General features: G+C 36.9%; 1 protein-coding gene across 1 annotated transcript in view; it reads left to right on the top strand.

Annotated features, from left to right (window-relative positions):
• VWF (von Willebrand factor) overlaps positions 1-23,787 on the top strand; it is a 212,002-nt gene that overhangs the window by 174,777 nt on the left and 13,438 nt on the right. The window contains exons 39-45 of the mRNA XM_074194426.1: positions 5,016-5,118; positions 6,002-6,076; positions 8,969-9,073; positions 11,984-12,189; positions 14,761-14,910; positions 19,803-19,913; positions 23,300-23,483. Of these exons, the coding sequence (XP_074050527.1) occupies positions 5,016-5,118; positions 6,002-6,076; positions 8,969-9,073; positions 11,984-12,189; positions 14,761-14,910; positions 19,803-19,913; positions 23,300-23,483 (934 nt within the window). The remainder of the gene's footprint in view (positions 1-5,015; positions 5,119-6,001; positions 6,077-8,968; positions 9,074-11,983; positions 12,190-14,760; positions 14,911-19,802; positions 19,914-23,299; positions 23,484-23,787) is intronic.

Genomic DNA, 23,787 nt, shown 5'->3' with positions numbered 1-23,787 from the left:
TAGATATTTTAGTGCATTTCAGACTCAATATGAATTAACACAATGTGATAAAGAGACTCAATAAAGCACTTCCAATTATAGGTCACATTAAGAGAGTTAGAGGCTCTAGAGATTGACTGGGTTGAAGAATAATCTTAAATATAATTATTTAATAAGGCAAAAGAAATAGTATTCTAAATTCGAATCCATTAAAGTAAAAGTATAAAAAACAAATTATGTCACACTGCATATATAAGCATTCTCCTATTGATTCCTTCAGTATCTCTGGTGAAAGAATAGAATCTTGGGAAGAAAGGAAATCAACATGAGATCATCCTTGAAGAGGGATAGTGGTAAAAGTTTTTATGGTTTATGGTAGGAATTTGGGGGAATTTTGGAGAAAAGAAGGGAAAGGTGGCAGTCACTATATTTTAGTTAAATGTCTTGCCATATCTCACTTGTTTACAGAAAAGCTCCTGGAAAAACCATTTATACTCATTATATGCTCAACTTTCTTAGTATTCACTTCTCATCTGTTTGAAATCTAGCTTTTGACACCATCTTTTAACTGAAACTCCCACTCCCGCTCCAGGATTACAAATGCTAAATTGATAAATCTGGAGGTTTTCTCTCAGGTCTCATTCTTCCTGACAGTTTTTGACACTCTTCCACTCCTTAGAATCTTTAGTTTTCCTTATGTTCCTTAAGGTTCAAGTGCTACCTTCTTGTCCTGATTCTTCTAGATATTAGTTCTCTTGCCTTAAATTGTCTTGCATTTATTTACCTCTATACAATTTGTATCAACATAGAAAAATATAAACTTGCTGAGGACAGGGACCATTTTCATTCATTCTCATTTTATTCCTAGCACGTGTGGCTTTCATATAATGAGGGTTTACTAAATTCTTGTTTGAATTGAGTTTGATTGTATTATCTATTTCTTTAAGCTCTGAGTCATCTGGAAAGTTGCCAAGCATGCTGTTTTTAAAGTATTGATAGAAATAGTGAAGAGTGCTTCCCCAAAGACTTTCTTACTCATTAATTCCTACTCTTTGAGTTTGGATATTCATATGGTTTTGTGGGAGACCGGCATCTTCCATCCCTTAAATGGCATTGATGGCATCAGATGGCACAAAGAGCCTCAAGACCATCTCATAGGAAGATTGGTTCAAGAACTGGCAATAATTAGTTTGGAGAAAATTAAGAAAAAATAATAGCTAGAATACGGAAAGGAAATTCGAATTCTCTGCTTATTTCAGGAGGTCAGAACTAAGAGTGATGGTTGAAAAGTACAAAAGGACAAATTTAGACTTAAGGCAAAGAAAAATTTACTCACAATTAATGTCTTCTAAAGGAGATTGTACAAACAAACCCTTTTTTCCTCCTGTCCCTCTTATGTGAGATTTTCAAGACAAGACAGACCAGATATATATTAAGTATATTGAAGAAAGGAAGGTTTTTTTTTTTTGTTTTTTGTTTTTAGGTATTGGTTGGACTTGATGGCCACAAAGGTCTTCTCAAACTTTAACATCCTATGATTCAACCTGAACTGAGTTTCTTCTTCCATAAAATGAAACTGATGGTGGTGCAGTGGATAAGAGCACTGGCCTTGCAGTCAGGAAGACCTAAGTTCAAATGTGTCCTAATAATTACCTAGCTGTTTGATCTTGGGCAAGTCACTTAACTCTATTGCCCTGAAAAAACTAAAAAACAAAAAACAAAAAAGAAAATGATAGCAGTGATTCCATTTTTCATATTGATCATAATAAAGGAATTTCCTGTCTCAGTAGGCTTATGATTTTATTTTTCTATGAGAACTGTTAGGTTTTTAAATGTTTATTATATTTATAGGTAAATATATATATATATATATAAATGTATCTCTACATATGTATGAGTATGTACTATCAATCTATCATTTATCAACTATCTAATATAGCCTTTATCTGTCAATGCTCTCTCTCATCTATCATCTCTCTCTCTCTCTCTCTCTCTCTCTCTCTCTCTCTCTCTCTCTCTCTCTCTCTCTCTCTGTTCTCCAGCCATCTATCCCTACAAAATGTAAGTTCCTTGAGAGGTGAAATTATCACTTTTAAGGGTATTTATATTCCCGGCACCTAGGATATAGGAGGCACTCAATAAATGTGTTTTGTTTGATCCTATGAAGTTGAGAGGGCCGTTTCCTTTCCTCTCTGCGAGGAGCCCTTCTGTAATTAGTACATGAGTGCCATCTGCTGGCCCATTTGAGGGCTGGAAGCTGTCAGTCTCCCACAACTTTTTATCCCAAGATGGAACCTTGGAAAATTTGTTCAGCAGTATTAGAATCAAAGGAAACTTTGGAGCTCGTGTATTCCACCCCATCTCCAGACAATAACTACCCCAATTAGTCTAGGAAGATAGACACCCAACTACATTTCAGAAGCCTACAGGAAAAGAGGTTATTCACAATACCTGTGGGGTTTTTTTTTTAAATCCCATTATCTTTACCTTGGATGCTTTCCATTTTTTTCCCCCCAAAATCTTCTAACTTGTTTTCCTTACACCTGAGGTAGATTTCAGAAGTGAGAAGGAAGGAGAGTAAAAAGAGGACTCAGAAAGTTGTCTGAGCTGGACATTCTGGGGAACCTAGCCTTTTGTAGCTAGATACAACAGTCATTGTTGACTATCTTTCTCACTTTGCAGGTTCTTCTTCACTATTCACATCTATGTCCAGTCATCAAATCCTGTTGATTCTTCATAATCCCTTTTAAATTGATCCTTCCTTTCTATTCCTCTAGTCCCTTATTATCTCATACCCGGATTATTACAATAGCCTTTTAATGGTTAATTTTAATTTAATAGTTAATAATTAACACAATTAATTGTTTTATAATAATAAATTATTGATAAATTAATAAACTAAAATAAACAAAAATAAATAAATGAATGAAATAATAATTAATACAATAACCTTTTTCTCCAACTCCTTCCTTTTACAATTTAAGCTGTAAATCACTGTCAGTTTAATGTAATAATACCATATTTGTTAAAATTAGTCCCTGTGGGTCAGCTAGATAGTATAGTGGATAAAGCACCAGCCCTGGAGTAAAGAGAACTTGAGTTCAAATCTGGCCTCAGACACTTAATAATTGCCTAGCTGTATGAACTTGGGTAAGTCATTCTTGATCCCATTGCCTTAAATAAATTTAAAAGAATCACTCCCTGCAAAAAAATCTTGATAGCCCCCTATTATGTAGGATATAGTCCAAATCCTTTGGTTTGGCCTTCAAGTTATAGATTAATCCCAAATGATCTTTTCAACCTTAGCTCAGACAGAGAGAGAGAGAGCGAGCACATAGTAGGCATGGGATGGCCAATGCAAAGGTTTAGAAACTGGAGATGGATATTGATGGGGTTTGATGGAGCCATCCCATACAGGCTTGGGAGAGTCAATTGTCAAATATTCATTGTGAGTATTTATGCCTCAGAAATAGGCAGGAAGTACATTGTCACTTTCTTTTTTTTGTTGATTGTCAAGACAAAAAAGTGATGGGAAATATTATTAATGAAAATTAAGCTTAGAAGTCTGTGTGAATAGGGTGACTATAGAGTAAGAAAGGAAGGGTCCTGATGGTAATGAACTTTAAATGCCAAAGAGAGGAGTTGGATTTTTATCCTAGAGGTAAGAGGTAAGACATTGAGAGAGAGTGTGTGTGTGTGTGTGTGTGTGTGTGTGTGTGTGTCTATGTGATGTTTAGGGTCAGACTTTCACTTTATGGAAATCATTTTGGCATTTTTACATCTATGCAGAGAATAGGGGAGATGTGAGAAAGTGAGACTGATAAGGAAGTCATTGCATCCCAGCCTATGGTTCCTGTTTAAGTGATCATGCTGTATATGCTCTTCCTCCGGAGTTTCCCCTCTAACTTCTTTTCATCCAAACAAATCATTTTATCAAAAGGTCTTTGTGGTCTTTAGTTTTTATGCCAGTCATTGCCCTTTAAGTATTCCTGTCCCCTTCCTTGTATCAAAGAAAAAAATATTTCAGCAAAGTCAGATCTGCCTCTGTAGTCCCTCCTGACTTACTAAGATGAGGATGGTGTTTCTTTATCTGTTCCCTGGGATCAACATTATTTATAACAATTCATCAGAGGTCATTGCTTATTTGATGATTTAGTCACTAAGTCATATCAGCAAACATTTTATTAAGTGTCCACTATGTGTCAGTCAACCATTTATGTAAACTTTGGGAATGTAAATACAAGTAGGAATGAAGATAGCCCCAGTTCTCTATGTGCTTACCTTATTTTTTAAAAATTTTATTTATTTAAGGCAATGGGGTTAAGTGACTTGCTCAAGGTCAAATAGCTAGGCAATTATTAAGTGTCTGAGGTTGAATTTGAACTCAGGTCCTCCTAACTCCAGGGCTGGTGCTCTATCCACTGTGTCATCTAGCTGCCCACCATGTGCTTACCTTCTAATTGGAGGAAGACAACATACAGAAGGGAACTAGAGTTAGAAAATGGGGAATGGGAAACAAGGGGAGAATTGTTTAGAATTGGGCAGACAGTGACTTGGTGGTCTGGTTCCAGGAAAGACAGAGTGAAAAATATCTTATTAGAGGCCAGGGCCACTCCCAGGGACAGGCGTTCAGTTTCAATGGAAGGGAGGGAGACCAGAGCTCAGGAAGTGTGGTTTGGAGTTGACTGGAAAGTGAGCATCAGTTTTGGACCCATGAGACATGGATTTGAATACTCTCACAATTGACTTAATTTTTCTGAGCCTCAGTTTCCTCATCTATAAAATGAGTATAAGAATAATGGTATGACATCTCACAAGGCTGTGATGAGGCAAATGTAAATTTTAAAGTGATATGTGAAAGTGCCAGGCTTTTATGAAAAATTATTAGTGAATTTATGGGGGGATCACTAGCCCTTACTGAAGGGGAAACTGAGTCATAGGGAGGAGGAATTGATTTACTCATAATCACCCAGATTAGATAGAACAGTGCCCTCTCTGATTCCATATGACCTCACTGATTCTCACTTCTCACACAGTTCCTGGAAACTTGGGTGCCATTTGGCCAGCCCTGTCAGATCTGCATGTGTCTCAGCAACCGGAAGATGAACTGTACCTCACAGCCTTGTCATACAGCCAGAAGTGAGTTCACTTTTCTATTATTTCTTTATACCACTACAGGTCATGGTACTATGGTATGTTGGAAAGAAGTCTAGTGTTAGGGGTCATAAGATGGAGTCCTGGATCTGCCTTGGGCCATTGGACAACCTTTCTGAACCTCATGTTATATTAATTATTTTTTTTGCAAGGCAATGGGGTTAAGAGGTTTGCCCAAGGCCACACAGATAGGTAATTATTAAGTGCCTGAGGCCGAATTTGAACTCAGGTCCTCCTGACTCCAGGGCCGGTGCTCTATCCACTGCGCCACCTAGCCGCCCCATTGAACCTTATGTTTTAAAAAGGGAATCATTAAACTTGACTCTGCTTATCTCACAAGACCTTTGTGAGAAAAGTGCTTTGCAAATGTTAAAGAGCTATATAAATGTGAATTATTCTTATTGAACAGATACCTTCAAGAAACTTCAAAACCCCATCCAAGTTAACATGCATTTATTTTGAGTATAAATATGATTTGTGTTTCCTAGCCCATTTCAACCAGTAAAATTCAAATTCGTTGGGCAGAGATTGATTTACAGTCATTGTTTCCACAGCCCAATGAGGACATCATTCTCTTCATGTACAACAAACACACTCAGAGTAAATTCCTTATGCCATCTACACAGAGCCCTAGGAAAGTTGAATATAAGAGTATGCTTACTTTTTAATTAGTCTTATTGCATTATTTCTTCTAAGACTTGGCCCCATATTTCTTTTAAGGGTTGATGATTCATCAAGAAATCCATGGAAAGAGTCTTCTGTTCCCTCAATTCCTGTTCCAACATACATTTACTCCAAATTGTGTGCAAACTTTTCTTTTCTCTTCTTTCTTTCTTTAAACATTCTTTTCTTACCTCCTTGCCTGTAGCCACCACCTGTGGTCCCTGTGAAGTAGCCCGTTTGCATCAGCATCCAGATCAGTGCTGTCCAGAGTATGAATGTGGTATGTATCTAATTTATGATGGATGTCTCATAAGTTCACTGAGGCATTGTGTTTAAGTCTGTAAGCTTTGATAAATTATATGACAGAGTGTTGAAATAACTGATACATGTCATTTCAGAGTTACTGACTTTAAGCTTTGAGAAATCATAGGGAAAGGGAAAGGCAAAGAAGTTAGCGATTGAATGTAGGCAAATATTGTCCTGATTTTCGAAAAGGGGAGAAAAGATAGATTATGGAAACTATAGCTTTTTAGAAAATATAGTCCAGTAACTTGACCCCTAACAAATCTCTAAAATTTATTATTAAACAGATGATTGGTGAAGATTTAGAAATGATGTGGTAATCACCACGAACCATCATGGGTTCAATAAGAACAGATTACGCCAAATGGACTTCATTTCCTTTTTTTGAAAGCTGTATTAAGTTGTTAGGTGATGGAAATGATATAAATATAACATTTAATATTAGCAATATATCTGACAAAAAATCTATCATGATGTCCTTATTGACAATGGTAGAATATGAATTATAAAATTGTACCATTTAATGGTACATTTACTGGTCTTTTAATAACAGGATCCAAAAATTGTTGATCAATGTTTTGTTCTCAACCTGAGACTTTAATTCAATTACTTAGAATCTGCCCTGGGCTTGGGTCTATTCAACATTGTTATTTACTTTGATGAAGAGATAGAAGGAATATTCATCAATTTTATTTGTGAAACAAAGATGGGAGTAATAGCTAATGTGATTGATGCCAGAATAAAAGGGAATCATTAAATTTGGCTCTACCTATCTCTTAAGACCCACATGAAAAATATATTTTGTAAATCTTAAAATACTTCATAAATAAGAACTATTCTTATTGAGCAGATATCTTTAAGAGACTTTCTGAGTCCTCCAGTTATTAATACTAATTCTTCTTATCCATCCATGCCTTCTCATCCTATGTATTTCTTGAGCATTTCTTCCTATATATTTATACTAGCTCTCCTTTGATATCGAAGAGGACTATGCGAACTAAATGATTGATGGCATGGAATAATTATGTTTATTATAGTAAGGAGTATGCTGTACAAGGTGTCCTTCTCATTTGTCTTTACTAGAACTATTCCATCCCATGGCCTGATTGATAGGCAACAGGACTATTGGTGATGGTCTGACTGCTGAAGGAATCCCTTGACCTGATTGTCAAAAAGAGGGAAAAATGTGGATTCCAGTAAGTCTGATCCCTAGTAAACTTCTAGAATTTATAAACAGTTGGTTGGTGAACATTTAGAAAAGAATGTGGTAACCACCATGAACCATCATAGGTTCACTAAGAACAGATTATGTTAAATTGACTTCACTATCCACCAATAGCACCAGGCAAGCATCAGCATGTGACATCTGGGGACAGAATGCGACAACCTGATACATCTTAACCTGTCTCTCAGTGACAATAGTAGACAATCATCAGTATGGACTTTCCTCCCAAACCTTCCACTTTTGAGCCTCCCATCAGTTTGATACTATTTGCAATAGCTTTAACACTAGGTCAATGTCAACATGTCTCTCCTAGGTCTGTTAGTACGCTTTCCAGAGCTTGAGCTCATCCAATGCTGCCAGACCCACTATGCTTTCCAAGGAGTGACCCTCTCTCAGGGTGAACCCATTCCAGAGTGGCCCTGCCCAGCTTCACAAAGAAAAGAGAACTTTCCTCAGGGCTCCTATCAGCTTCTCCATGATTAGTTGGATTACCACCATGATTGCCACTATAGATATAGGGATCCGGCTTCCCTTTGGTCAGCCAATGGCAATGGAGGCCATCACCTGACCCTTTACAACAGTACTTGTCTAACTCTCAGGACCGAATGACCCATGTTCAACCTCTGTTCACATGGACCCCTTCTCCACTTTGGTCTTCAAAGTTCTCATTTGAATATTTGTTAAAAAAAATTCAAGCAAAAATAGTCCCCCCATATATCCTCTATAGGGGGGGATCCCCCCAACATTCTTCCTTTAGATTTCTTCAAAATTTTATTTTTTATGAACTTGAAAAGTATAAATAAATATGAACATTTTTTATTTATAAAGAAAGCTGGAAAATGCTTAGCTGTGGCATCCCAAACCACACATTTAAAGAAGAGGGTGGGGGGGGAGAGAGAGAGAGAGAGAGAGAGAGAGAGAGAGAGAGAGAGAGAGAGAGAGAGAGAGATTGAGAAAAGTTCCATCTATTTTTGGCTTAGCAGTCAGTTACAAGGATTTTCATCACCATACATAGGAAATAGTCATAGAGTAACTGTCTATTCATGCTTTGAAGTGGGTAAAGGTATCTTTTGTTATGCCTGTTCAGAAGTAGACCCACCATATGTCCATGATACTAGATAAAGTATAGCCAGCCCTTTTTTAAAAAATGATTGGAAAATCCATATTGGTATTTTAAATTATTTTTTTTTGTTTTTTGTTTTTTGTGAGGCAAATGGGGTTAAGTGGCATGCCCAAGACCACACAGCTAGGTAATTATTAAGTGTCTGAGGTCAGATTTGAACCCAGGTACTCCTGACTCCAGGGCTGGTGCTCTATCCACTGTGCCACCTAGCTGCCCCAAAATTAAATAATTTTTAAACCAAATACTGTACTCTGCTTTGTATATATTTGCACTGATTGTATTGCAATTATTTGCATTGATCTGTAACTATTCTTCATTTTTTTGAGTGCTAGACTTAGCCCATCTTCTGATCTTAACATATAAGCTTCCTAGGGTCAATATTTAGTTATTTTTGTCTCCTTCAGTATTTGGCACAGAATATCTGGTGCTAATCCTCTGATCTGTTCAATGAGAGCCTTTTTAAGGATATGACTGCCTATTGCTGTTAACTAACTCTCTCCTTTTCTCTCTTTTTTTTTTAGTTTGTGACCCAGGGAGCTGTGATCTGCCCCCTGTGCCTCATTGTGAAGATGGTCTTCAGCCAGTGCTTACAAACCCAGGAGAATGCAGACCAAACTATGTCTGTGGTAAGGTCTTTTTGTCAATCTTTTATAGTGAAGATCATGGATTGTGAGATTAAAGCTTGCCTGAGGAAGTAATTAGTAAGAAGAGTATTTTTTTATGGGAAGATTAACCCTTTTCTGAAGTGAAAGAAATAAGGTTCAAGGCAGAAGAAAAGCAAATCTAATTTGAAGACCAGGTTAAATCAAATATCTGAGTAACTGGATCATTAGATATTCAAGGGATTGAGATGAACTAGTTGATGACTATTAAGTTTGAGACTAAGGGAATACTCTGAAGATTGGAAATCAAATGTAGTAAGTTGTCCAAACTTAAACTGTTTCCTGGAAGCTTGGATCAACTTTAAAAAAAACCCTGTATTTTTAAATTTAATTTTACTTGTCAATTATATGTAAATATAATTTTCAACATTCATTTTTTATTTTGAATTTCACACTTTTTTTGATTTTTGAGTTTCACATTTTTCTCTCTCTCCTTCTTTCCCTTCCTCCCTCTTCCCCAAGATAGCAAGTGATCTGATAGAGCAGTGTGTGTGTGTGTGTGTGTGTGTGTGTGTGTGTGTATAAAATCTCATTTTAAACAGATCCAAATTAGTCATTTTGTGAAAAAAGAATTAGAACAGAAGGGAAAAAAACAATGAGAAAGAAAAAAACAGAAAAACAAATTTAAAAAGTGAAAATAGTATGCTTTGGTCTGCATTTAGACTCTATAGTTCTTTCTCTGGATGTGAATGACATTTTCCATCACAAGTCTTTTGGAATTGTTGAGAAGCATTAAGTCTATCAAAATTGATCATCACATAATATTACTCTCTCCAATGTTCTCCTGGTTCTACTTACTTCACTTAGGATCTGTTTATGTAAGTCTGTCTAGGTTTTTTTAAAAATCCACATGCTCATAATTTCTAACAGAACAATAATATTAGATCACATTCATATACCACAGCTTGTTCAGCCATTCCCAATTTGATGGGCATCTCCTCAGTTTCTTGTTACTACAAAAAGAGTTATTATAAATATTTTTGTACAAGTGGGTCCTTTCCCTTGAGTTTTTTACTCTGGATGTTTGTATGTCCCTACCCTGGTTAAGTTTGATGCTCTGTGTAGTCCTAGGAACCTCCTTCAACCTATACTGTCTCCTGATAATACAATCACTCCTACTTGATCAAACGCTATATGTTGAAAAGCTGTGAGAGCTTCCATCCTGGGTAGAGTGTTAGGGTAATAAAATTTAGCAAAGGGGTAAACTGAGGCAATTCTCCTAGCAAGATATCATTTGTTAATTGGGGCATGCAACCTGATAATTAAGAATGGGTCTAATGACTCTACCTCTGGCCAAGAGATCCTGAATTGAGGGTGCAATATATATTTTTATAAGCCTAAGAACAAAACAAAAAATCATGTAATTTGGCTGGTAATTGGCTGGCTTGACAAAGTGAGAGATTATTGGTTACATCAAAGAAAGCAGGCATAGCCCTAGGAAGGATGATGACCATTTCTCCCTATTTCTTAAAAATACCTTTGTGAATTTTGTGGGTTCTAACTATATGTTGAGATTACTGAAAAGAGCAAGTTAATTGGTAACTGGGGAATTAGATAAAAGCACCTTAATTTTTAAAGATGGGAAAAAGTCAGGTAGTCCTTTCTCAGAGAAATGCCTTTCAAAATATGCTGAGACAATGTTTTATGAGAGTATCCAGAACAGTTTTCTTTAACTAGCAGCAGCTGTATCCTTGGTATCTCTCTTCATAAAGAAGGAGGCACATAGAAGCTACTTTGTCCAGAGACAGAGAAGAGGCCTAGCTTTTTTGCATAGAATACAGACTATGATTACAGAATAAAATAAAATAAAAGATTCAGAATCAAGAATGATTTTCTTCACTGCTTGAGAATTTGCAATGATGACTTCTGTGAATTGGATGCATCATTTATTTTGCTTTATTTTTTAAATTTTTGTTTAATTTTTGATTTATGGAATAAAATAATCATTTCTATAACATAGTATAATTTAAAAATATAATTGCTCATGAAACTACAATCTACTGTGTACAACTTGCTATTTCTTTTAAATATATAATAAAGGTATCAAGAAAATTTCTTTTTTTTCCTGTTTTTTCTCCCACCCCAAGATGGCTACCATTAGACACAAATATGTATTGTTGTATAATCATTCTATATTTGTCTTTTTTATCGATTTTTTCTCGGGATGCAGATATCAACTAGAAGCATCATTTAGGCACAGGGTGAGAAGAAAATGAAATCTATCAGGGCAAAAAATATCCCCTAATTCAAAAAAATCCATACTCTGCTAAGTGTTATTGGTTTTATAGGATGTGTCAAACCGGGATGGTATTTGTAGAATGGTTTTGCATTTGATGGGCCAGAGGATGAGGATTGGTTATAGAGAGAACAATAAAAGAGAGGAAAAGGAACTAGCAAAAAATAAGTGTATAGATATAAGGTCTATGAAATATAAGTGTATGAATAACATCGAAATCACTTAGTGAGACCTTGTAGAGAGATTCAAATAACTGATTATCTTGAAAATAATTCTCATTAGAAAATATTGTTCCTAGATGTTCCAGAATCATAGAGATGCTTTATTTGATATTACTGATCCTTAGTAATAGCCAAAAGTAATGGCTAGGTATTATTGGAATTAAGAAAGAGGGTAATTTTATGTTTTCAGTTTTGGATAAAATCCTTATTTTCCTTAAATTTAACTTTTAGGTCCTAATTAATTTCTTTCAGACTCTGAGTTGGAGAGGTCTTTGAACATTTACATATCACCCATTTAATATTATGGGCAAACTTTCTGCTTGAACTTCATATTATCATCACATTGCCAACTCTTTGGGTGAAATTTTCAGAGGGCAAATACAGTTGTATTTCTTCTGTGGTTGTCCATCTTTTCAGCTTGCAAGGAGGAGGAGTGTAAAAATGAGCCTATCCCTTTATGCCCTCCACACCGGACACTGACTCCTCGGAAGACAAAATGTTGCATTGAGTATGAATGTACTTGCAGTTGTCTCAATTCTACTGTGAGCTGCCCCTTGGGCTACCTGTCTTCTTCTATCATTAATGATTGTGGTTGTGTCAGTACCACCTGCATTCCTGACAAGGTAAGGTGTTTATAGCTTCTATGTTCCTGATATTCAGAATCTGTCTTCCTCGGTCTTATTCCTTTGTCTTCAAATTAAGGATAATCAAAAAATAAGGACCAGGTTCTGTCCCTATATTTAATAGAAATTTAGTTGAATCCAAGAGATTATTATTTTTTTACTGAACACTAACTATATATTTAGCATTTCTAGGTTCTTGTGGAAGACATAAAATAAATAAATTGAATAAAGGGCCTCTATCCTTAAAAAAAATTAAAACCTAGTTGAAGAGGCAAACACATGAACCAATTAGGAAACATTTCATTTATTCATTCATCTGATAGTGACTAAGTGCCTTCCTTGAGCAGAGATCTTATGGGAGAAACAGAGAACTTGAACTTAGTTATTTTCCCTATTGCACTAGCTTATGAACTACTCAGTAATGTAGGACAATATAGCAATTAATAATAAAGAACACAATTTTCTGGTCCTCCTTAATGCTATGCCTTCCCTTTGAGATTATCTCCAATTTATTTTGCTTATATCTCTTTTGATCAGAGTTGTTTGCATGTTGCCTCCCTCATTTGATTGTAAGCTCCTTTTTGTCCTCTGTGCTTATCACTGTGATGGTCACACATTAAATAATCACTGATTTGACTTGACAAAATTGAACTGAATCATCCCACAAACTATAGGATGCTGACATTAACTACCTGAGAAAACTGGAAGGAGAAAGATTGTGTTGGGTGGAATCCAGAAAAAAAAAAAAACTTCATGGATAGAAAGGAAAGAAACTGAGAGGAGGAACTGAGGGTCATAGAATCTTGAACCAGAGATCTTAGCAATTTTTTGAATTTTCAGGGCATATACCCTGACAGGTGATTGAAGGAGACTGTGACATATCTTTTCTTGGGGCTCCTTGGGAATGAAAACATAAAATTCTAGAGCTGGAAGGGACCTGAGAGAGAATATAAAATCCATCTTGTCTTCCCAGTAAAATAAGCATCTAGTTGCCTGGGATAGAGGACTCTTCTGGAGGCAAAAATGATGAATTTTCTGGAATCTTCTGGCCCAAGGAATATGAGAATATGTTTTGAAGAAGCAGGAGGCAGATGTAGCAGAATCTCTTAAGAGCAAGATCTGAGTATGTTCCCAGCATAGAAGTCTGGAGAAGAGATGGACTAGGATATTGGATTTATGAATCTAACTCTTATCTTAGAAATGGAGTAGTTGATTCATAGATATGGGATCATTTATCACCATTTTATAGATGAGAACACTGAGGCTCAGAAAAATTAAGTGACCTATTCATGACCACACAGTTATTATCAGATACAGGACCTGAACCTGGGTCTCAGCCATTCCTTATCCAAAGATCTATTCCCTGTGACATATAGTTTTCTAAGTATAAGAAGATGCCTCATACTTCTTTGTATCCCTCATATACTTAGTACAGTATCACCCATACAGACAAACTGTTTTTTCACTTGTTTCAGTCAAGTCCGACTCTTCATAACACTGTTTGGGCTTTTCTTGGTAAAGATACTGGAATGGTTTGCCATTTCCTTCTTTATGTCATTTTATAAATGAGGAAACTGAGGCAAACAAATTTGAGTGATTTACACAGCAAGAAAATATCTGAGATCAGATTTGAACTTGGGCTTCCTGACTCCAGGCAGGGCATCACTTAGCTATGCCTATAGTAAGACTCAATAACAATTTGATGGCTTGATTACCAAATGACAGATCCTCTGAGTTTTAGTTTTGGAAGGGCTCTCAGTGGTTATCTAGTTCAATTTATACTCAATCTAGACAATAACATCTGAAAAATAGTCATTCAGCCTTTGCTTAAATACTCCAATAAGGGAAATACTTCCTTAGGCCATTTTACTTATGGTTTATTCTAATTATTTGGAAGTTTTCCTAACATCAATTTGAAAGTTGCCTCTGAACATTTCATGCATTGCTCCTTGTTCTGTTATCTGGGGTCCAATAGGACCCATATAACTGTGTACATGTGATATTTGAGGATCAGCCTAGTCATATTCAGAGAGAATCATCTTCACAATGCTGTTCATTGATTAAAAATTCTTAAAAAGAATAATCATGTTCCTCTGAATTGCACCTTTTCTACTCTAAACACTCTCAATTCCTTTCAGTGATCTTCCTATGACAGATTCAAGATTTTTTTGTCAACTTGGTTACTTTCTTTTGGATACTTTCCAATTTATTGACATCCTTCCCAAACCATGGTGATAGAATTGAACACTCTCGAGATGTAGTCTGACCCTGTCCAAATAAATAAATGATTTTTCTCCTAATTGAGTCACATGCATATGTCATCTCTCCAGTTTGACTCTAAGTTCTTTGAAATAGGAACTTTGACATAGTCGTCTTTCACTAGAGTGAAAACCAACCAGCGTTTGTGTACCCCACAAAGCCTACTACTCTGTAGGGATACTTAGGTGACCTTTTCAGGGTAGAGTTGGAAGTTGCAGAAACAGAAGTCTCCTTTGGAAACTCAAACTAATGATCTGAATCTTTGAAATTTAGCTGGCATTTTTGGTTAAAGCTGTTCCATCTTGCCTCTAGGTTTGTGTTCACCATGGCACTGTCTACCCTGTGGGGCAGTTCTGGGAGGAAGGCTGCAAAACCTGCACCTGCACTGACATGGAGGATGCTGTTGTGGGCCTGCATGTAGCTGAGTGCTCTGACAAGCCCTGTGATGAGAGCTGCCAGCTGGTAAGTAAGGTGCCAGGTGGGAATCCCTGGGCTAGTGTAGCACATTTTTATAAAGATAAGACTCAAGGAAGGGAGTAAAAAAATCCTTGAATTTAAAGGCATGTGTATTTTCTCTGCTCAGTATCCCTTTAACAGCCATTAGTCTTTAGCAACCATTAGAAGTATAACATAATATGCTGGGACAGAGGGAGAGCAGGCTTGTGGGACAAGAGTTAAGGCTGGAAAATGGACAGGAACTGGGGATGGGGAAAGAAATGCTGCTTATCCTCCTATTATATTCATCATTGATTAGATTACTCTTCAAATTTTGAATCAGTTATGGTATTCCAGATGACTTAAGTTCTACACCAGGGTTGGGGAACCTTTTTCTTCCTAGAGTCATATGGATATTTATAACATCATTCAAGGGCCATACAAAATTATCTACTTAAAAATTGGCCTGCTCTATTTGGTCAAACATTTTATTAATTCATTCCTAAAAAGCTTCTAGATATATTGAAATTAGAGTCCCCCAGATTATTAACTTAAAATTAGCCTGCTATTTCTGGTCAAACATTTAATTAATTCACCCTTTAAAATCTCCTAGATTTATTGACTTTCAAGCCCTGCCTGCAGTTGCCTTGGCAGCACCAGACCAAACGATTTCACAGGCCTTATACGGCCCATGGACCACACATTCCCTGCCCCTGTTCTATTCTGATAACTCATGAGACTTTAGATGTGACCAGAGCTTAAGCTCTAGCAGATCTTGACAAGCTTTAGAGGCTTCCCAGGTAACCTAACAATAGACTGTGTTATAGACTAGATTAGTTCAGAGAGAATCATCACCAGTTAACCTGTTAACATTTATTAAGTACATTTATAAATTCCTGATATTATGATGTAAAAGATGTTATGAAAGTAAAACCAACAGACCTTGGAAACAGATTGAATATGGGGAGCAAGAGGGAATTATGAGTCTATATTGACACCTATGTCTTGAGTCTGGGGGACTGGGAGGATGGTACAATCTTCAACAGTAATGGGAATGTTAGGAAGAAGGGAGGGCATGGGAGAAAAGACAATGAGTTTGATTCTGGATGTGTTGAGTTTAAGATGTCAGATGTCAGATGTGTTGAGTTTAAGATGTCAGATGTCAGATGTGTTGAGTTTAAGATGTCAGATGTCAGATTAAGATATCCAATATACATTAAAATGTTGTTTGCCGGGGGCCCACAATTTTTGACTTTGACAGCTCATAGAAACTACTTGCTAAGGTATAGAAAGGTTGTGTTCTGTGTCAGTGAAATAATGCATCAGCTGAAATATTGAAGTTTAAAGATGAACCTCTCCTAGATCAGGATAAAATGGAGATGAAAGAAATGGAAAGGATGGAAAGACCTGGGAATGTTTCCTTTTCTCTTTTTATTCCAAGCATCTTTTCCCTCGTAGATCATTGTTCTATTCCTTCCACTTCCTTACTCCCTAATGCCTTGAAATCAGTGACTGTTAAATTTAATTTTTTCTCTAACATTTGGCACAGTACCTTGCAAGGTAGTAGGTGCTTAATATTCTTTTTTGAGTGAATAACAAGAGTATTAGGTGATCTTCTGGTCTTTAGGCCCTTAAGTCAATATTGGAGAGACTCTTCTCTGACTCAAATCTAAATGTTATCTGGAAATTCCAAATTCAAGGGAGAGAAAATCATCTGGGTTCTGTGTAATTACTTAAAATACAGTATTATATGAGATTATATAATAGTACTATAAGAAGAGTTGTAGGTATCATAACCAATATGCATATTATGTTGGTTGTAAAAATAACAGTGGAGAGACTGTTGATAACAGTGTTATAGCAATGAGATCTTGGTTTGGGGAGAAAAGAAAGGGGTCATGACTAGGTCAGACAAGAGTGAATTCTTGCAGTTAGCCAACAAAGCAATCTAGTGCCTTGGAGAGCATCTGAATTATGTTCTTTTGCTAAATTCCTAAGGTGAAGATGATCTATTTGATCCAGTCCTCATTTGTGAAATGAAGGAATTAAACTGTGGCAATATTCCTTCTAGTTTTAGCGCTCTATGTGATCTGATGCTATAGCTCCAAAAAGGTTAAGGTCTCCTGCCTTTGGTAAGTTATGGTCTTTCTGCCTCCTTTTCCCATGTGACAAGAGTGAGGTTGATCGTCAGTCCCATGGAGATGTTGTGCAGTTCAATAAGGCCTCTTGAGCATAGAAACTCCTCCAGAGAGTGGCACATTAATATGAAGGATAATGGGCAGTTTCTCAGATAGTCCCAAGGCTGGGGGAGTGTTGGGAGAATAGAATACATCCTGCAAGTATGTGCTTCTGAACATCTGTGGTTGCTCGCTCCCTAGTGAGGACTTTGCTTTGAGACCAGACACAGCTCTGGGTCCTTCTTCCTTGGCTTCTGACATACACAAAGACGTCATTGTTTAAGTAATTGAGACAATATGGTACAGCCAAAAAAGAGCTTGGTGGCAAAGGACCTGGCTTTAAATTCTGTCTTTTCCCTTTTTTACCTCTGTGACCTTGGGCAATTCATTGACTCCTCCCTTTCTCCCTGGACCTCAGTTTCCTTTTTTTTCTTTTGCAAGGCAATGTATTAAGTGACTTGCCCAAGGTCATGTGCCTGGAACAGCGCTATGCTCTGGGGTTACAAAGATAACAAAATAATCCCTATGCTCTAGAGGTTTACATTCTGTTAGGGATAGGAGTGGTGGGGGTCATGTTAAGGAGATTTACAGTATATACAAAGGAAATCTGAGGTAATTTCAGAACAGAGGCCCTAGAACCTGGTAAGATTAGAAAAGACTTCATTTAGAAGGTATCACCTGAGATGAGCTTTGAAAGAGCTAGAGATTCTAAAAGCCAGAGCAGAGATGTAAAGGAAGATGGAATGTCATCAAATAGGCAGTATAGTTGCCCAGTAGGGTTCATGAAGAGGAATAAGATGTAGTAAAGGTAAGCCAGGCAAATGTCTGTGGTGCTAGATCACTAGTCAGGTTTGTTCACTTTGGAAAGTGCTACTGTCTCATAGGCAAACAGACAAAAGCTTGGTTACCCTTACTCTGTGTTTAGATGGAATGTGGTGGAACAGGGGTGGGGATGGGGGGAGTATCTTTACCATGTGTAGATTGTAGAACTCTGTAGGATAATTGAAGATAGAATCTTACATCTCTAGACCTTGACATTTTTGAGGGTATAATCTAAAAGTGGGACTGATAAGGAACAGGCCACTTAGTTCTCAGTAAAGAATAGGCTCTGCAGAATTCTGAAGGAAGAGATTGAGTTGATGTTTTCTCACCTTTCTCTAAGCCATGCCCTTATGAAAGATGGCACTGAGAGCTTCCTTAATATTTTAACCCTGGTCTCAGGTTCAGCTCCTCATATTGCACAAAATAATTGAAATGAATGCTGTTGCCTAGTTGAAGAAACTGGGGTATTTAATTCTTTGGAAGAAATGGAGGAGACACAATTCTCTTTTAAGCTTTTCAAATATGAAGATCTAGCATATAGAATACTTGATGTAGTTGACCTCATGGGGAAGAACTAGGAATAAAGAGAAGTTCTAGGGAGGTGTATTTCCTAACAATTGGAGTTGTTGGTTCCAAAGTGAAATCAAGTAGTGAATTTCCTGTCTTTGGAATTCAAGTAGGTCAGAAACTTTTCATCGAATATATTTCATGGAATCTTCATTTTTCTAATATGGGTTGGACTAGATAACTTTCTTTCTCTTCCAACTCTGCAATTCTGTGACTTTACCCCAATTAAATCATCCTGTATGAATGTGAAACTAGCAATCCCCCCTTCCCTTAGTAGCTCCTACTTAAGTCTTTGTATGTGAAAAGTATTTACCATTAATTCTGTGTATTCATTAAATTTTTTTTGTTCAATTGTCTATGCATTTTCTATTTATGTTCATATCAACCAACCAATCATCTCTTGAGAACCTAATAAAAAATGCCCAATGCTAAGTATAGAAACAGAGGAATATAGGACAAGCTTTCTGCCCTCAGAGAGGTTATAGTCTATTGCATGAAAGGGCACAAAAAGATTAACAAGAAACCTGAGGGATTATATGATAGATACCAAGTGATTGGTATTGACCTTAAGTGCTGTGGGAACTAAAGGGAGGGGATAATGCTATGGGGTTGAGGTGATCAAAAGAAGGTTTCAGGGAGTAAGTAATATTTGAGATGAGATTAAAGAATGTGTTTGATCCGAGAGAAAAAAAGAGGAATCTGGCATTCTAATAGGGAGAGCTAAGAGGCAGTCATGAGCATGGTGTTTTAGAGAAATAGCAAAGCATATATGTAACTGGTGATTTTGGCATGTGGGTTAATTGAGGACTAGTAGATTAGGACTAGTAGCACTAATTGGAATAAGTTGCACAACAACTGAATTGTTCTTTATTTAACTTTGAAATACATAATATAAAGCTAATATTTGAATTAAGAAAAATTAAGTTGAATGGGAGGAAGATGCACTTACTATTGTGACTTTATAACATCTTAGAGTTGAAAGGAAAGGTGGAGGTTGCATAGTCTAAGCTAGGTTGATGGTTCATAAATATTTCTGGTCCATGATGAGAAAAATGATGGTGATGATTACTGTCAAGTCAAGGTTTTTCTCTGAAATCCTCTTGTCTTCTGCAGAACTGAGCATAAGTCACAAGCACTTATATTGTATATATTTTGAAATTATTTATGCAGTCACAAATTGTTTTGCCAGATGGAATATAGGCTTCTTGAGGGCAGGAACTTTTGTCTTTGTATTGCTCAACACCCAGTTCTTGGCATATGGCAGGCATTTTTAATAGGCTCATTGATTGATGAGAATACCATATTGCTACTTTTATTCCTCTTATTAACATCTCCCTTTCTTTCTTTTTTCAGGGCTTCACCTATGTCTCTCAGGAAGGTGAATGCTGTGGGAGATGCCTACCATCAGCCTGTGAGGTGGAGGGTGGCTCATTCAGAGGAGACTCTGAGATTCATTGGCAGAATGTAAGTCTTGAGGTCAACATGCCTTTGGGCAAACAAAGGATGGGATTGGGGATAAGTATGAGTATACCTATACAAGTGTTTCCTCTTCTTTCTTTTTACATCTGGTACAGGAACCATGGTTATTACTGAAAGAAGAAAAACAGTTATTTGCTTTTTGTCCTCTCCTAATAGTTTAGTTTGCCTTTGAGCTAGTTTTGGAAGTTAGTCACCAATGGGTTGAAGAAGATACAAGGTTTTAGGGAGGTGCAGCTGAACTACAGTTGTGGGAGGAATGTCAATATGGTCCAGATCAGGGGGTTCTTCCCCTGGAGTCTGTGAACTTAAAAAAAAATTTTGATGACTATTTCAAAAAAGTTGGTTTCCTTTGTAACCATATGAATTTTATTTTCTGCACTTAAAAACATTATTCTGAAAAAGGATCCAGAGGTTTCAACAGGCTGCTAAAGGGATCATTGACACACAAAAAAGTTAAGAACCTCTGGTCTAGATATTCTAGTCTGGATTATTTCCCCTAATCCTCAACCCTCCATCTCCTCAATACTTAGCACTCTATCTTTGGAAGTCATAATACTGATAATAATATTGCTCCTTAATCTGGAGCTGAGGGTATTTAAAATGACTTCTGTTGAATGATGTTAGTAATGTCAGAGTGAAAATGAATGATTTCTAGCACTGGCCTTCAAAAAGATATATGTGGATTCTAACCACTTTCATTTAGATCATGTCCAGCTGAAACCCCAAGATGGTCCTAATCTAGGAAATCCTACCATAAAATTAGGATAGGCTCAGGGAACTAGTGCTGGGTAAAAGAGGGAAGGAGCCCCCCAGTTTGACAACAGGGGTGATCTGGGTCCTTTGAACATGCAGCCTTTGGAGCATTGGGATTCTCTGTGGCATTAAAATCAACAAAAATTGAGAATGGTCAATGTTCCCCACTAAGTGGGGAAGAGTGGATATGGGGATTTAGGAAAACGCTGCCATCAAAATTCCATCCTCTCTTCTCCTTGGTATGGTGTAAAATGATTTTATGTTTTTATGACCAGTCTATTCTGAGTATAACTTTCTCCACACTAAATCCTCTCATACAATAAAGAAATATTAAACAAAACCAAACATATAGGCAAAGCTTGGAAACAAAATGGGTTGACTAGAGAATGACTAAACAAATTGTAGTATGTGAAAGTAATCAGATACTATTGAAGACTGGGTGGCTCAGTGGGAAGCCCTATGAACTAGGCAGAATTAAAGCAATTCAAAGGAAATGTGAGATGTGTAAATTTAGAGTACCCATCCTAGGTGTTCACATGGGGTATCTGTGCCTATCTTGTGGTAGGGTATTCCAAGCTCATGTTGGTCTGATTGGCCATAGTTAGACATAATATAACTTGTATGTAACATAAGGATATTGTTTTCATCTTCTTCAGTAATGAACCAGGTAGTATCGTGGATAGAGAACCAGACCCAGAGTCAGGAGGACTTTAAGTTTAAATCTGGCCTCAGATACTTACTGACCTTAGGCAAGTCACTTAATCCTGCTTATCTTAGTTTCCTCATCTATAAAATGAGTTGGAGAAGAAAATGGCAAACTAGTTTGCCAAGAAAATCCCAAATGGTTCACAAGGATTGAATAACAACAAGATGGCTCAGTGGATAGAGTACTGGGTTTGGAATCAGTAACACCTGAGTTCAAAGGTGACTTCAGACATTTACTAGCTGTATGACCTTGGTTAAGTCACTTGAACTTGTAGTCTACTAAAACTCCCAGTTCTTTTTCAGAATAATTGCTGTCTATTCATGCTTCCTCCATCATGAACTTGTGATTTTGTTGTGCAAGAATGTAAGGTTTTGGGGCAGCTAGGTGGCATAGTGGATAAAGCACCGGCCTTGGAGTCAGGAGTACCTGGGTTCAAATCCAGTCTCAGACACTTAATAATTACCTAGCTGTGTGGCTTTGGGCAAGCCACTTAATCCCATTTGCCTTGCAAAAAACCTAAAAAAAAAGAATGTAAAGTTTTACATATTTGATTACACATTATATATTTTCTATTACATTCATCTTACTAAATTCAGCTTCATGACCTAGTTTGCCAAAATCCTTTTGGACCCTGATTCCATCATCCATTGTGTTAAGTCTCCCTCTTAGTCTTTTGTTATCTGCAAAACTGATGAGTATATATGTCTATACCTGTATCTATGTCATTGATAACAATGTAGAATGGCTCAGGGACAAGCACAGGTCATTGAGGTACACCATACTAGACACTTCCTGCCATGTTGATTATCAACAATTACTTTTTGAGTCCAATCATATTTCCAGTTCTGAAACTATCTAATACTGTAATTTAATTCATGCCTTTTCATCTCTACAAGTATAGTATGAAATATTTTATAAAAAGTTTTTATGAAATCTTAGTAAATTATACACATGGTATTCTCCTTCTCTATGATGTTAATAGTCTGATTAAAATTGGAAATGAAGTGACCTATCTTGATGAAATCATATTAGCTCTTTGTAATCACTATTTCACTATGAAGATATTCTCTAAGTATCTTTTTAATGCTATATTCTTGTATTCTTCCAGTAATTGAAGTCAAATTCAAGCTCATTGACCTAAGAGTTGATAGACTTTCTTGTTCTCCATTTCTTGAAAGTTGAGATAATCTGGCAGTACCATTCTCATTTTCCATGATCTTTTAAATGTTACTTATAGTGACTCAGCAATCACATTTGTCAATTCTTTTAGGACCTGAAAATGTATTTTATCTGAGCTAGGCAATGTGAACTCATGAAGGGAGCTAGGTTTTCTCACTATCTCCTTACTTATCTTGAATATCAACTCCCTGTTAGCCATTGGTATCAATTTTCAAGAAAGAAGGAAAGATACTTAACTAAAAAAATCACAAGCAGCTGATCACCAGAGCATCAATAGCCACCAGTTCTTAGACCTACTCTTTATTTCATGAAAATTAGCAATATGGAATAAGGACTATACCCTATATCATATTTTTCATGGATATAAGGAAAATCTGCATGAAGAAATTTTAATGATGCAAGTCAGCAACTTCTCTGAAATTTCTCTTCTGAGAGGGTTGCTTAGAGCACTGAGAGCTTAATGGATTTGCCCAGGGTAATGCAGCCAGATGTGTCAGATTGAACCCAAGTCTTCCTGGCTTGGTGGCTGATTCTCCATTCATTTTAACATGGACACTCATGATATGATGAAATAATGTTAACTCAGATTTATTTAGCACTTTGAGGTTTACAAAGTGCTGCCCTTCTAAGAATTCTAAGAGATATGAAGTACTGCTATCATTATCACCATTTCGTAGGTGAAAAAAGTGTACCTTAGAGACTTACTGACACATCTTCCTCTACTCCTCCACAGGTTGGCTCACAATGGCGCTCCCCCAAGAACCCTTGCCTCATCAACGAATGCATCCGAGTGAAGGATCAAGTCTTTGTCCAACAGAAGAATGTGTCCTGCCCTCAGTTAGATGTCCCCACCTGCCCTCAGGGCTTCCAGCTGAGCTGTAGTCAGGCCACAGAGTGCTGTCCTTCCTGTCATTGTGGTCAGTTTGGATGAGCAGTTGCGCGGGGCTGTGTGTGTCTTTGTGTGTGTGTTTGTGTGTGTGTCTCTGTGTGTCTGTATGTGTGCCTGTGTGTTTGTGTGTGTCTGTGAATGTATGTGTATGCTCTGTGTGTGTGTATGTGTGTGTGTGTGTGTGTGTGTGTGTGTGTGTGTGTGTATGTGCACTGCTACTACAGTTTCTCCTACTTTCTCTAATAGATGACACATCTATTGCCCTTCTAGTGCTCCAGGATTGAATATAGCTGATTTTTTTTCTGGGAACAATCGTGATACTTCCTAAAATT

The sequence above is a fragment of the Macrotis lagotis genome, chromosome 7 (genome assembly GCF_037893015.1).
Source record: "Macrotis lagotis isolate mMagLag1 chromosome 7, bilby.v1.9.chrom.fasta, whole genome shotgun sequence".
Taxonomy (NCBI): Eukaryota; Metazoa; Chordata; class Mammalia; order Peramelemorphia; family Peramelidae; genus Macrotis; species Macrotis lagotis.
Note: the sequence above shows the minus strand (reverse complement) of the source record. Positions and strands in the feature narration are given on the sequence as shown.